The 14,429-nt window shown below is 38.8% G+C and overlaps 1 protein-coding gene and 1 long non-coding RNA gene across 5 annotated transcripts; one reads left to right on the plus strand and one right to left on the minus strand.

Moving 5' to 3' along the window:
- Positions 1 to 5,462: 5,462 nt before the first annotated feature.
- LOC118278521 (dihydrolipoyllysine-residue succinyltransferase component of 2-oxoglutarate dehydrogenase complex, mitochondrial) lies at positions 5,463 to 13,845 on the minus strand. Of its 4 annotated transcripts, none has more exons than XM_035597761.2 (2): positions 13,679 to 13,845; positions 5,463 to 7,324 (listed from the first exon to the last, which is right to left on the minus strand). In XM_035597761.2, exon 2 carries the CDS (start codon positions 7,287 to 7,289, stop codon positions 5,880 to 5,882), a length of 1,410 nt encoding a protein of 469 aa, XP_035453654.2. In that variant the 5' UTR covers positions 7,290 to 7,324; positions 13,679 to 13,845; the 3' UTR covers positions 5,463 to 5,879. The 4 variants fall into 4 exon arrangements, with proteins under 4 accessions (XP_035453654.2, XP_035453657.2, XP_035453655.2 ...); XM_035597764.2 differs by having other exon boundaries at positions 13,663 to 13,808; XM_035597762.2 differs by having other exon boundaries at positions 13,477 to 13,802.
- On the plus strand, positions 12,412 to 14,258 carry LOC118278523 (uncharacterized). Its single transcript, XR_004783884.2, has 2 exons — positions 12,412 to 13,506; positions 13,916 to 14,258. It is a non-coding gene; the product is annotated as an uncharacterized LOC118278523 (long non-coding RNA).
- Positions 14,259 to 14,429: the final 171 nt, after the last annotated feature.

The following is a 14,429-nucleotide window of genomic DNA, read 5'->3' on the forward strand; positions in this document are numbered from 1 at the left end:
TTTTTGTAAATAAATTATGAAAAATTATGAGAATTAAAAATTTGTTGTTAATATATTTTTTCTTGGTTTTTCTTTAATAACCACTTATGATCAATTAGAGTCTGCCAGTGGCTTCGCCCGTGAGACAACAATATGTCCTATCTGTTATTCCAGATCATAATCTAAAGCATTCGTTCAAAACTTGGCAGCTACTTTAGGAAAATTTAACGTCATCATAAGGGCCCCAAAATAAGAGTAACGATGGAGTTTCTTGCTTTTTCTTCTCCATTCGAAGCAACACTTTGGAACGAGCGACTAGCTTCACTGACGGATGGACTGACGGACAATTCAATTTGACGTTTCAAAAATGTCTAATTTCGGATTAATTCAAATAAATGCTTTGACTTTGGGGTCGCTGTCATAACATCGGTAATTACTAAGTTTCCTCTTTAAGGCTTTAGAGACAGGGCAGGAAGTCATTGGACGATTTTCCCCTACTCAGAAGAAAAAGGAGAGTGGAATTTAACCTTTTGAACGCCAATGGCATGAATAGATGTCATGCGCAAGCGTGCCCTGTGCGCCACCGACATCTATAGATGTCAAGAAACAGATCACAGAGAAAAACAAAATAAACACATTAAATCATTACTTTCACGTGTTTTATTGATGTATCTTAAGAACTGAATACCCAGTTATTACATAATAGTACACAGTGAACAAAATTGCAATATAGTTATTCTAATATTTGATTGATAAAAACAACTTAAATATCGGCTAAAAAAGCATGTTCTCTCGCGCCAATGGCATGTATACATGCCTACTAGTGATGTAGTGTAATTCAAGTAATATTAAAACTTCAGCTAAATGACTCGCTTATTTTTTGTAATAACTATTAAAAAGTATATATATAACCTTAGTCTCTGAGAAAAAAGGTAAATATACTATATTTTAAACTGAAAAATTCTTGGGTATAATAGCATATTTACTATATTTTCAATATTATCGACATTCCCTTTTCGCCAATCATGCGCATCCCTAGCATACTACCGATATGCAATCCCTTCTGCGCCATTGACATGTATAGATGTCGGACTCGTTCCGTCATAAGCGCGTGCCGTGTTTTTAAATGCGGGGAAGTTGCAAAAAATATTTTATCGAGTACCTACATTATAATTGCAAATTGTTGATTTTTTATATATTTTTAAGTTTCACGTGACGGTTTCAATTACAAGGCTGTTAATGAGCATAATAAATAAATACGATTGTTGATTTTTTATATTTTTAAGTTTCATGTGACATTTTACAAATACAAGGCAACTATTTTAAGAATATGAAAGTGTATAAATAATATCACTAAAATCTGTACCTATTTAGCAGTTTTCAATTTGATTACCTAATACATAAATTAACTCGATAAGTTACATTATTCAGCTACATCCCTAATCATAAACGAGAGATTAAAAAAAATGGATAGTTGCCCGCGCCATTGGCATGTATACATGCCAATGGCGCGTAACTGATAGATAATAGTGCTGTAACTTGCTGCAATTTTATATGTATTTTTGTGTCTCAAAAGGTTGATATTTTATTGATAGTTGCTATTAATGTGGTCTTAAGTTTATTACAGTGGGAGATTAGGTTAAATAAATATTCTTTTTATGTTATAAGCAGTTTATTAAAAAAAAAATTCAGACGAAAATTATTACTCACTTTGGTTTATCGATAACATTTTGGAATCCCTAATATTTTCAAGGTTATTTCGTTGAATTTGTGGCTTGGCGTGGAGGGCACACCAGCCCCGGATCTACATTTCTTTTTTGCCGGGGCAAAAATTGAAAAATGCTGCCCCCCTACTTATGTTTATTTTCACCTTTATCGTCCACAAATTGTTTGAAATTTGGACAAAGCCTACATACTACCTTCCGGAAATAATGCATCCATTACACAGGCCTACATTTTCTTTTTCAAAAAAAGTGTTTCAAGTTTAGTAGGTCTCCTATAGTGCATGTGGTGTGCTGATCACGAATCTGTGCTTAGTATTTTTCTAGCACGTCAGGTTTTTGGAAAAGTATTTCAAATTTTTAATAGAAACTGCCAAAAAAGAACTTAGAAAATATTTATTGAAGATATATTTAAAAGAAAATTAATCTGCAAAATTGAGCTGGTTATAATAAAAATAACCTACGTAAGACAGACGTTGGTTTTTTTTAAGGAAATCGTTCTCTTTTTCCCTGAAAACTGCGTTTTGTGGTTTTCTTTTTGTGAATTTTTGTGACTGAGTCCCTGTTCAAGGCCCAGCAGTAATCAGCCATCATTCTAATATCCCAACTTCCTTGGTAACGTCTCTCCATCTCCTTTATGTCTTGATGGAACCTCTCTCCCTGTTCCTCGCTGACAACTCCAAGATTTTCGGGAAAATAGACAATATGGGAATCCAGAAAATGAAGTGAAGAAGAAAAAACTGTTGTCAGTTTTTTTTATAATTTTGGACCATCTTAGCTACAATTTCTTTGTAATTTGAAGACTTGATATTTCCAAGGAAATCATCTATGACTTCTACGAATGAACTCCATGCTTCAGATTCATCCTGGGTCATTGTATTCTGGAACAATCTATCCGATTTTAAATTTCGAATTTGAGGGCCTACAAAAATTAATTCCTTCTTTAAGTTTAGCTTGAGAACGTGCAGGAAATTTGTCGCGTAGGTATTTAAAGCAGTTACATACCTTGTTTATTTGAACTAATGCATCACGCTGCACATTTTTTGTCCCAATACAAGTCTTTCTCTGAGTGGCCATTCTTTCTTATTGTAATGTAAATTTCGTGCTCGACTATCCCACTCGCACAAAAAACACGGATACTTTGTAAATACAGACTGCTGACCCAAAAGCAACTATAGACAGTATTTTAAGGTCTCCACAGAGTTGCCAACAATATTCGCTATACTTTATTTTATTTAGCAACAGCTCAAGATTCTCGTACGTTTTTTGAGATGCACGGAGTGAGCAACAGGCACCGAGCCATAGGTTGTGCAACAAGACACCCTTCAGACTTCCCTTAGAAGAATCAATAAATGACCTCCATGATGTGGAATCGTAATTATCAGCTCCCAGTTTCATGACTACTTCAGGAATATTATTACAAAACACCAGTGAACCCTCTTGAGAGAAATAGTCCGCGAACTCTTTTTCATAATGCCTGCCTGTTCCTGGAGCCAAAGGATTTTTGTCTTTCAGTCGTGATCCTAGGATTTGTGCAGCATCCTTTGATAGACCCAAATCTCTCACTAAGTCATTTAATTCAACTTGGATAAACTGTTGAGGTTAACCTATATCAGGATTGAATTCATCTTCATTGGTTCTTCCGTTTGAACTTTCATCTGATGATTGCTGTTGGATGGTGGGAAGAAAAAGTGGAGGAATCGGAATTCCTGGTCCATGAGGTACATACAGGTCGTTTAGCAGACGGTAAATTAGGATACTGAATTGTATGTTTGTTTTTCGAATTGAAATCCTTTACATCACAAGAGCAAAAGTAACAATTGACAAGTACTAAATAGTAAACATACTTACAAAAAAACTCACTTTTTTAAAACAAAACACTGTCATGGAGAGAGATCGACGAGGAAGTTTTCGAATATAGCTTCATCTCTTTGGCACTCACGGTAACCAAACGCGTGCTGCCCCGATCTGCGATTCCTGTAGGCGAGCAAGAGCCAGGCGCGTATTTTGTACTATGCCTATGCGCCTAGCGAATAATAAAATCGTACGATCGCCGGGGAAGCTGCGAACCTCCTTGCCGGATTGCCGCCATGGGATCTGGAGCCAGAGGTGCTCGCGCGCGTCTTTAGTTTGCGCGCCGACGCGCGTCGCCGGGGCGAAACTCCGCTGCCGCGACAGATTAGTGCGTGGCGGGACGAGCTCTGGCGTGATCTCATGGTGGAATGGCAGCAACGACTGTCGCAACCGAGGGCTGGGCTCGCTGTCATTGCAGCGGTAAGTCCCCTCTTTGAGGAGTGGCTTGAGAGACGCCACGGCGTCCTCACCTACCGCCTGACGCAGGTGCTTACCAGACATGGGAGTTTCGGTAGGTTCCTGTTCCTTATTGGGCGGGAGGAAACGCCCGGGTGTCATGACTGTGCGGACCGCCCGGAGGACACGGTGGAGCATACGGTGGCGGTGTGCCCTGCATGGGCTGAGCACCGCCGTGTCCTCAGGGATGTGGTCGGTGACGGCGACCTCTCGCGTCCGGCATTGGTTCAGACCATGGTGCATAGCGAGGGAGACTGGGATGCCATCTCCTCCTTCTGCGAAGCAGTCATGCTAGCTTTTTTTTTTTTTTTTTTTGAGGGTGGAAAATCATCCAATGACTTCTCCCGCCTTGGGCGAGGCGAGAGGGAGTGTCACTCTTACTGACTAAAAACCACCCCGTTCCTACTCCTGCCCGTCGAGCCGGAGCCCCGGTAAACCCGCTAGGTAGTCCGCAGCTCCGGATTAGGCATCAGCCCTACTGGGCCCCATCTGTGGTGGTCTGATGGCTCTTTGAGGCGCGCACAGAACGCGACGCGCCGCACGCATGGGTCTGGTTCTGGTCGGGCGGCGAGCTACCCTTACTCACCGTCCGCAGACCCGCACTTACGGTGGCCGGAGATCGTCGCGCGATCCCCGACGCCCGGAGTGTCTCTCGCGACGGCTGGGGCGTGAGGAGGTTCGTTCTCTCACGCGCCCCGCCTCCTCCTTAGCTAGCATGACTCTTGCGGTCTGCCCTGCGTGGGCTGAGCACCGCCGTGTCCTCAGGGATGTGGTCGGCGACGGCGCCCTCTCGCGTTACCCAAGGCGGGAGAAGTCATTGGATGATTTTCCACCCTTAAAAAAAAAAAGCGAATAACAAAATGTTCGTGAAGCACGTCCCATTCTGCGCTCAGGGTATCGGTCAAGTTGATATGGCCATGAAATTTCTGTACTTGTACTATATTTATTCCGTGGTCAAAATTAAATAAATGATGAGTGGTCCACTGGTCCGTGTAGTGTGAATTTGGCCGCCCCCTGAATTTGCCGCCCGGGACATGGGCCCCGGCTTGCCCCCCCCCCCCCCTAGATCCGGGGCTGGGTACAGCGAAGCGTTTATGCTCTGGCGGTCAAAAGGTTAAACCACATATCTTACCTGACGATATACGAAAAGTGAACAAAATAGGCCCAGTAAACCATTGTAACAGCCGCGCTGCATGTCCGTAACATTACTAGACAACCTACCACATTATGTGGTCAAGGTACATGGAGCTGTTCACACAGAATTTAATACTCGGTTTATTTAATTATTTATTTATCGTTGAAATATTTAGTTGTACTATGTTTCTGTGTGACGAGTACCACTTGTAGTTTCATTTAAATCATATGAGTGATCTCCATACTGTATATGGGACCCCACCAATACACGCTACGTTGAGGCTAAGATTTATTTTGATAGGCCAAATAAAATACCTGTTTTACTTTCTAATAGTGTTATTACATACATCTGAGTGCTTTTACACAACGAAATCGTACTCAAAAATGTACAAATACTGAAATTTACAACGAAACATTCGATAAAAGAAAACAAAAAAATAAATAAAACAAGAGTTTTTATGTCGTCGCATAATTAAACTTGTGTACTTCTGGACAATTATTACTTAGACACATAAATAATACATATACGAGAATACGAGGCGCACTTTAATTAAATAAATAACAAAATAATTCGCAGCTGACACGTGCGTACACTTCGGAATCTATAAACCTACTGATTGAATCGTGTATATTACATGATTTTCTTTTTTCAAAACTCTCCGACCTGCGAAGCTTGTTCACGGTTATAACATTATGGTAACTCCGTTGCTAGTTATAAGGTCGGTATTCCTGTGTCTACAATCCGGCGATGATGGACGCAGGGTCTTCAACTCCTTGCTTGATCTTCCTGAGGAACATGACAGCTTCACGGCCGTCGATCAGCCTGTGGTCGTATGTAAGAGCTATGTACATCATAGGTCTAATGACAACTTGGCCGTTGACCGCGATGGGGCGTTCAAAGATTCCGTGCATGCCCAGGATAGCAGACTGAGGAGGGTTGATGATGGGAGTGCCCATCAAAGACCCGAACACTCCTCCGTTGCTGATCGTGAAGGTACCACCGTCCATCTCCTCAATAGTAAGTTTCCCGGCCTTGGCCTTCTCAGCGAGGCCAGCGATCGTCAACTCGATGTCTGCATACGTCATATTTTGTACATTCCTAACTACTGGCACCACCAGACCTTTAGGAGTGGCCACCGCTACAGATATATCTACGTAATCACGGTATATGATCTCATTGTCCTCGATGACGGCGTTCACCACGGGCTGGTCCATCAGAGCAGTGGCTGAAGCCTTCACGAAGGGAGACATGAGCCCCAGCTTCACACCATGCTTCTTGGTGAAAGCGTCCAAGTGCTTCTTTCTGAAAGCCATTATATGGGACATGTCGATCTCGTTAAAGGTCGTCAGCATGGCGTTGGTGTTCTGTGCCTCCTTCAGGCGCTGCGCGATACGCTGACGCATCCTGTTCATCTTCACGCGCTGTTCCGTGCGTGTACCAGCGATCTCCTTGGAGTAGTCCGTGGGAGGAACCTTCACTGACGCAGTTTCGATGGACTGCGCGTGACGGATCGCTGCTACAGGGATGGAGGAGATGGGGGCAGCTGGTTTCGGGGGGGCAGCGGCAGGGGCTGGTGGTGGAGATGGGGGCGGGGCTGCGGCTGCTGGTGGTGGGGGTGGGGGTGGAGCTGCAGCTGCTGGGGGCGGTGGGGGAGGAGCCTCGGTTTTAGGAGGTTCGGGAGCAGGCGCGGCCGCGGCCTTTGGAGGCGGGCCTCCCTCAGTCAACTCCAATCTGAACAGCTTCTGGCCAGCCTTCACGGTGTCTCCGTTGTTGACGTAGAACTCCTTGATGATACCGTTGCCGGGCGCCATGACGGGCAGAGCTGTCTTGTCTGTCTCAATCTCCATAACTACTTCGTCCATGGCCACGGCGTCTCCGACTTTCTTCTCGATCTTCGCATCTCCTTCAGAAACGGAGTCGGGGAAGCTTGGAGTCATGATGTCTTGTTCAGCGAGGAGTGGGTTCGTGAAGTGGATGGTGGCGACCTGGTTGTGGGCTGCGGTGAGGGCCCGGGGCTGAGCAGTCCTCGCGGCTGCCTGGGACAGAGCCCCGAAGACCTTCGGAGCCTCGGTAGACTTGAACCGGAGCGCCTGCCCCTGCCTCCGGTACAACGTCTGTAAATGCTTGGAGCAGCGTCGTAACATTTTGAGTATTTTTTGATGAGATTTTCCTTTTTACCCTGGAAAGAGAGAAAGGTTATCATAAGTACTTATAGTCAGATTAATTCTAATTTTAGTATCATGTTGTTGGTTTTTGGGAACGAAGTTTTATCGAAATGGTTTGAATGAATTAATGGTCGAAAAGCAAACGTCACTTAATTTTAAGACGCTCTCAAGAATAGTTCTCTCTCTACCAATTCTTTATAAAAGACAGAGATAGAACGATACTTAAGTACAACTTAAAATTGAGTAACGTTTCAGTATTCGGACGTAAACGTAAGACTTTTTAGCAACGATCTCATTGCCGAACATAATATAACTTAAAACAATTCATATGTATACAAAAATACACATAAAATAAGTAGTTTTAATAAACAGAACCCGTTAATATGAAATATATACCTCTGCACAAATAAATAACGAAGGTATAGTATTTATGGGCGGAAACTCATTTAATGACTTCTCCCGTCTTGGCGGAGGCGAGACGGAATGTCAGACTCTTACTGACTAAAAGCCACCCCATTCCTACTCGTGCTTTTCGAGCCGGAGCACCGGTAACGAAGGTATAATAAAAAACAACACTGCAGTTTATGAAAAAATCATCATGATTTTACGATTTGACGTCTATTTTAGTTAATCTCCGATTTCTTTCTCTTGGCCTTCTCCCAAATCGGTCAGGGTCAGGTTTGAGAGTAACCAGGAGACAAATGCTGCTTTTTTTTATTAAACGACTTCAAAAAAAAGAAGTTCTCAGTTTGACCTGTATGTACGTATGTTTGTGAAAAAACCGGTTTGTAAACGATTTGGAATATAACTTGACGTCACTTCTAGGTAGATTTTATACGTAGAAATGGCGTATTCGCTAAACTTTGATTCGTTTTATCTATAACAAGCTACTTCCGCGCGGTTTCACCCGCTCTGCTTGTCTCCTATTGGTCGTAGCGTGATGTTTTATAGCCTATAGCCTTCCTCGATAAATGCACTATTCAACACAAAAAGATTTATTCAAATCGGACCAGTAGTTCTGGAGATTAGCGCATTCAAACAAACAAACAAACAAACTCTTCAGCTTTATAATATTATAGTATATAGTATAGATATTGTTATGTTATTTAACAAAATAAAAAATACGTGTGTAATGTTTTAAAATAATCTACAAGACGGACATTGAAATAAAAATTTGTCATCTACCCTATTCTTCTGTTCGTATGACTAATATTACGTGGTAAATAGCGTAAGTCATTAAAGACTAATTAGATTAATTAAGTGAACAGTATAATGAATACAGACGCGTTAATTCAAGTGTTTACAGGTCAAAGTTGGCTTTCACCGTGATAGCAAAGATCACACGTGTTCGTATACGGATATGTAAATACAAATCCCATCAAAAACATCCTGTAAAAAACCCAAGTCTCGCAGCTCAGTCTTTCTACCGTCAAAAGTTGTGAGATCCATGTAATACCAAGTCGGTTAATCTATTTAGTGTCTACTTGAAGGACCTTCTGTCTTAAGTTATTACATAAGTTATTATCATGCCAATATTAAAAATATTTAACGTTTTAAACAAATAGATCGACTTGGACATCGCTTGATTTGATTATTAGTATGTATCACACTACACAGCACGACGGGCCAGCGACCAACAGGAACGAGAGTTTCAATCGCGTGAGGCGCGAGAGACTAAAGAATCTAATATAATATTGTAATATTCATTTTGTTTTCATGCGATGTCCAAGTCGATCTATTTGTTTAAAACGTTAAATATTTTTAATATTGGCATGATAATAACTTATGTAATAACTTAAGACAGAAGGTCCTTCAAGTAGACACTAAATAGATTAACCGACTTGGTATTACATGGATCTCACAACTTTTGACGGTAGAAAGACTGAGCTGCGAGACTTGGGTTTTTTACAGGATGTTTTTGATGGGATCTCACTTCTTTTTGTAGAGTTAAATTTATAACCACCACCAACCACCAACTGCATAAATAACTTTGTAATCCCATATATTTATATGGGATTACAAAGTTATTGATGCAGTTGGTGTATTTGGAAAACTGGACCGAAATTACAAAATATTTAAGTTTTCCCATGATTAAGACACTAAACTCTATATGTATTCCAAATATGAAGCTTCTAAGTCTGCTAGAAGTGCCTTGGACTTTTGATGATCGGTGAGTCAGTGAGTGACAAAATTTAGAAACTTTAACAAGTTGTCATTCTTAAACTACTGGTTCAAATTGACTGAAATTTTAAATATTCCGTGTTTATACAATGCCGGATTAGTTACTGAAGATTCAGGTTTCTTGCTTTATCCACAACCGAATTATAGGGGGTCGAAAAAGGCCCGAATTGCTTCGAGAAAAGGATGGTACGGCCGTGCCGCTTTTTTTTTGCTCGACTTGGCGGGGGCACTGCCGTGCCCCCAGATAAAATCAACTGAGTCAATCCACTGCTAGACTATGGCCTTACTATATTTGTATTGTAGTGTCGTGAGACGTACTAAATTAATTATTACGTTTTTCAGCTTGCTCACGTAACTGTTTGACGAGGAACACGAGAGCTCTGAACGCGCTGTCGTTTTGATTAACTTTAAACGTAAAGCAAATTCGTACTATGGGAAAGAGCATATTCCTTTTTAAAGGTAACATCCACAGGGCTGCATCGTACGCATCGCACGCATCGTTTACATTCCGTATGACGTTTTCAGTAAGCATTGCATGTAGGCATTGCCGACGATGCGGTCCTTAAATGCAGGCCTGCGGACGCTTACCTTTAAAAAGGAATACGCTCTTTTCATGAAAGTTACTAGTCTCACAACCAATGTTTCAAATTGACAATTAAGAAAAACAGATAGAGATAGCAATAGTCATTGAATGATTTTCCTCCCACAAAAAAATAAAAAAATTAAAAAAAAGCACCAGTAATTACCGTTTACCCCCCAACAGTCGTCAACCTACTACTTCAAGCTTGCTAGTCGTAAATGCAGCCACTAAATCAAGGATGACTTGCAATGATAATAATTATGTTTTCGATAAACCACACGCCAACTTTGTCATTGTGATAACGAGATATCGTTTCGTTGCTAGCTGTTTTAAAATAGAACTATTCAGATAACGGAAAAAGGGGGAAAATAAATGATTGTTTCAACAAAACAGATATTTTTTAAGGGCGGAAAATCATCTAATGTCTTCTCCCACCTTGGGTGAGGTGGGAGAGAGTGTCAGACTCTTACTGAGTATAAACCACCCTGTTCCTACTCCTGCATTTCGAACCGGAGCCCCGGTAACCCACTAGGTAGTCCGCAGCTCCGGGGCCCCTGCCCCGTTTAATCTTCGGCCGTAAGTTTTATTGATTTACTATAATAATAGAATTACTTGAAATAACGTTTTATTTTTAATTTCATATCAAAACCAATTTATTTATCTTCATTTCATTCGTTTATTTTTGTTCACGAAAGTTCGCAATAAATAGAATTGTTATATGCAATCTGCGAAGTTTCGTCCGAAACTTAATTTTTCGTTAAATTAGAGTAGGCCCCCTGGTATCAAAATAAAAAAACCAATCTATTATAATAGGCATTCATTGGGCGTAATGTTTGGCGGGAATTTTTACAATGACAGATGTCAAATGTCAAGTATCGTGACGTCATACGCAAATAAGTATTTTGTTTTATAAAACTTCGTGACAATTCAATGGAAATATAAATTTATTATTAATAGCTATTTTTGTTTGTTTGAAGAAGCTAATCGATTTAATATCTCGAAAAGATTACAATTTATCAAATAATTCGATAGGTACTTTTCTATTTTTAGTCGAAATCAGTATCTATTATTATTGAATTAGTTATTACTGAAATTAAACTTTTATCTATTAATTTCTTATCCAAATAGGCTATCAATATCATGACGTCACAATTTTAGTGGAATTGCCATAAAAATAACAAAAGAAAAACAAATTAAGGAAAAAATTAACTAAAAATGTGTTGAAATTATTAAGTTCTAACTACCTATTTATGAGGTGGGAAACCTTCAAAAGGCGCCTAGCTTTCTGTGGATAAAAGACTAACTAGGGAGTGTGAGATTTTTACCTCACTGAAACCACCCCGGTGGCCACTCTCTGTACCTGTAAGGGTCACTAGAGCCCCCAAACGGTTTATAGATGACCTACTACCACAATCCAATACCAGGATAGTTCCATCATAAAAAATATGCCATCAGGTGACCCATCTGCTCATTTGGCTCCTATTCCATAAAAAAAAATATAACTACTTTCATCAGTAATATTATTATTTCAAAATCTATTTAAAGAAAACAATAGTTTTTGACTACAGTGCTGCTGTGAAAAAGCATTTTACCTTTCATATAGCAACAATTTGAATTTGTAATGAGACAATTTATTATACTCAAAATATCATTGAAAAGTCCTTGAAAACAGTATTACTGTACAATAAAACAAAATACTTAGATATTATTGACGTATGGTGTGTCTAGTCACAATGTTCTTTCACATGACTACATGGTTAGCATGGTGGCTGCCGTGCAAAGTGACGCAACTAGCATTCATAGACGTTACAACTCTTTGGTGTTCTGGGCCTAGATGTGATGTGTATGTTTGTAAACACACCCATTATACAGAAGACTATTGAAGGTTGGGTCATATAAAATATGTTCCAACAAAAAATACAAAAAAAATACTATTGACACAAAAGCTTTTACAACTTAAGTCAAAGTTAAAAATAAACAAGTGAATTATGATCTTAACTCAAATTAATTTTAGTTAGAACTGGATACAAAATCACATATGGATGTTTTTAGGCAAACAAGAAACAGGGACAAGCTAGTTGCCTATAGTCAAATTCAATATAAAATGTTTTTCAAATCATCAAAAACTGTATTTTCTATGAATTTTGTATGAAAATTATAGCATCTAAATTCCACAAGAACCTACTGCTGACAAACTGTTATGAATATATAATATATTAGAAGGCAGATCCTATTTTTCATAAAATGTTATTTGTATGTGAAATAGGTAAATTAAAAAACTTGGTTTGATTATAAAAAGGGACAGCAAATGGTAGAAATTAACTAATTATAAATTTCCTTTAGCCAGCAAAACAAAATAATTGTTATTAAGTCAATAATAATTAAGATATCACAAGATAATGTTTTTAAAAACACATTATCTAACTACACAGGTGGTACTATATCAGTATCTTATCTGTGAATGATGAAAAACTATGAAATAAAGACGAAAATTATATAATTTAAGTCTTTGACTGCCAATAGAAAACTGTAGAACTTGAAATCCTCCACTAAAATTGGTCACCGTTGACCCTCGTGGCGTTTAAGGTGTTAATAATTCAGATGAGTAATCCCATCTTAAAACACATGATTGAAAGATATGTGAGAGATTGGTCAAAGATTGTAAGTAAGATAGTCGCAAAATGTCGTCAAATAAAATTGAGATAAGTAAGTAGAAATATTGCACCCTTAGAATGAAAGTGATTTAACTCAAAATTTCTGTAATATTTGATTTTATCATAAACTGGTGTTTTATTCTACTCTACAACCAAAGAACTAATCCATAAATCTAGTAAAAATCGGTCATGGAATACGGAAGAGATACTAAAATGTATTCAATACTATAATTTTCTGAGACTTTCTGGCTCATTTCCTACAACTTGCAGTTTTTGGATTCGGTCACTTTCATTCTAAGATAAAGAATACTGCTAGACAAAATGGGTTCATAATAAAAGCAATAAAAATCTTATAAGAATAAGATAATCAAATTGCACAACTTTCTAAAAAGAGTTCCAAATTAAAAAGGATTTAAATACTATTTACAAATCACCACCTTCTTTCCTCATAGAGTAATAAAAAAAAACAAAATTCAAAAAAGGAACAGCAGTCTTGTGACATTTCATAAAAGTGACAGAGAGTAGTGCAAGAGATTATCAGATAAAATGCTACAAAATATAACATAAACGATTAAACTAAACACCTAAAGCTTTAAAAAGGAAGCATTAGAGATAAAGAGATTAATTGGTTAGTGTGTTACAGCTGGACACGGCCGGCAAACACCTACACGACTACACGATGCGTTTCAAGGTTAGCTACGGAAACACAGAGGAGTAAATGCACAAATATTAGTAGAATTATACCTCTTACCTTCTGGTGGAGGTAAACAACCGCTATCAGGTAATTATAACGTTATTTCACAGACATAAAATGTTACATAAGCTTATAACTCATTGACAGTTCTGAACCACGACTAGTGTTAATATTACAGTATTTCTGAGCTACTTAGAAGCGTTATTCAATGCATTGCGTGTCCACATTGATGCAACAACGTACTGAACTGATACTTCACTTATATTTTGACGCTGCTTTTCGAGAATTCGGTAGTCAGATGTGGCCCCGAAGACCTACATTTATCTCGCTAGGTCTTTGCTCCAAAATTCAAGTTGGTGGGTCTACTATCACCTGTCAAATCTCCACCTTTTCAATTTTACAATTCCTTAACACTGCAGCGAAAAAGCATTATCAGGTTTCCCCCAAGAGTAAGTGAGATAGCATGAGTGGGACGCTAAAAATACTCTGTTTGTAGATTTGGAACGCTGCTAAAAGAAAAAGTTGGACTGCGTTTTGTTAGTGCTCTGAGAAGATATAACAAAAATATTGATTTATCAATTTTGTGACCAAGATGTCTGCGTTAATAATCTCTTTTTTTACTAAAATGTATTTATTTGTGGTACACTGGGTTGGTTTTAAAATGAAAAAACTGATTGGTACGCCTTCAGCTTATAACGCGGTTGTTATTCCTTTGGATCCTGTTTAGGCAGAATGTTCTAAACAAATTCGTTAGGTAAAACTAAACGTGCGCATGTGATGTTATTCTGTGTTGTAAGAAAAAATAAATCAATGAATTTAATAAAGATTTGTATAAATTATGTTATTTTATATTCTTTTATTGGTTGCGTAATGATACTAAATATTAGTTATTTTATTTGAAAGTAGCCAACAATTATAGATGTATTAATGGTAGAAGGTGAATAGTACTTCAAATCAATTATAAAGTGTAAAACATTACGCTTTGATCCCTTCAAGGTATAAGCAGTGGT

This window comes from Spodoptera frugiperda, chromosome 24 (genome assembly GCF_023101765.2).
Source record: "Spodoptera frugiperda isolate SF20-4 chromosome 24, AGI-APGP_CSIRO_Sfru_2.0, whole genome shotgun sequence".
In the NCBI taxonomy this organism is placed as follows: domain Eukaryota; kingdom Metazoa; phylum Arthropoda; class Insecta; order Lepidoptera; family Noctuidae; genus Spodoptera; species Spodoptera frugiperda.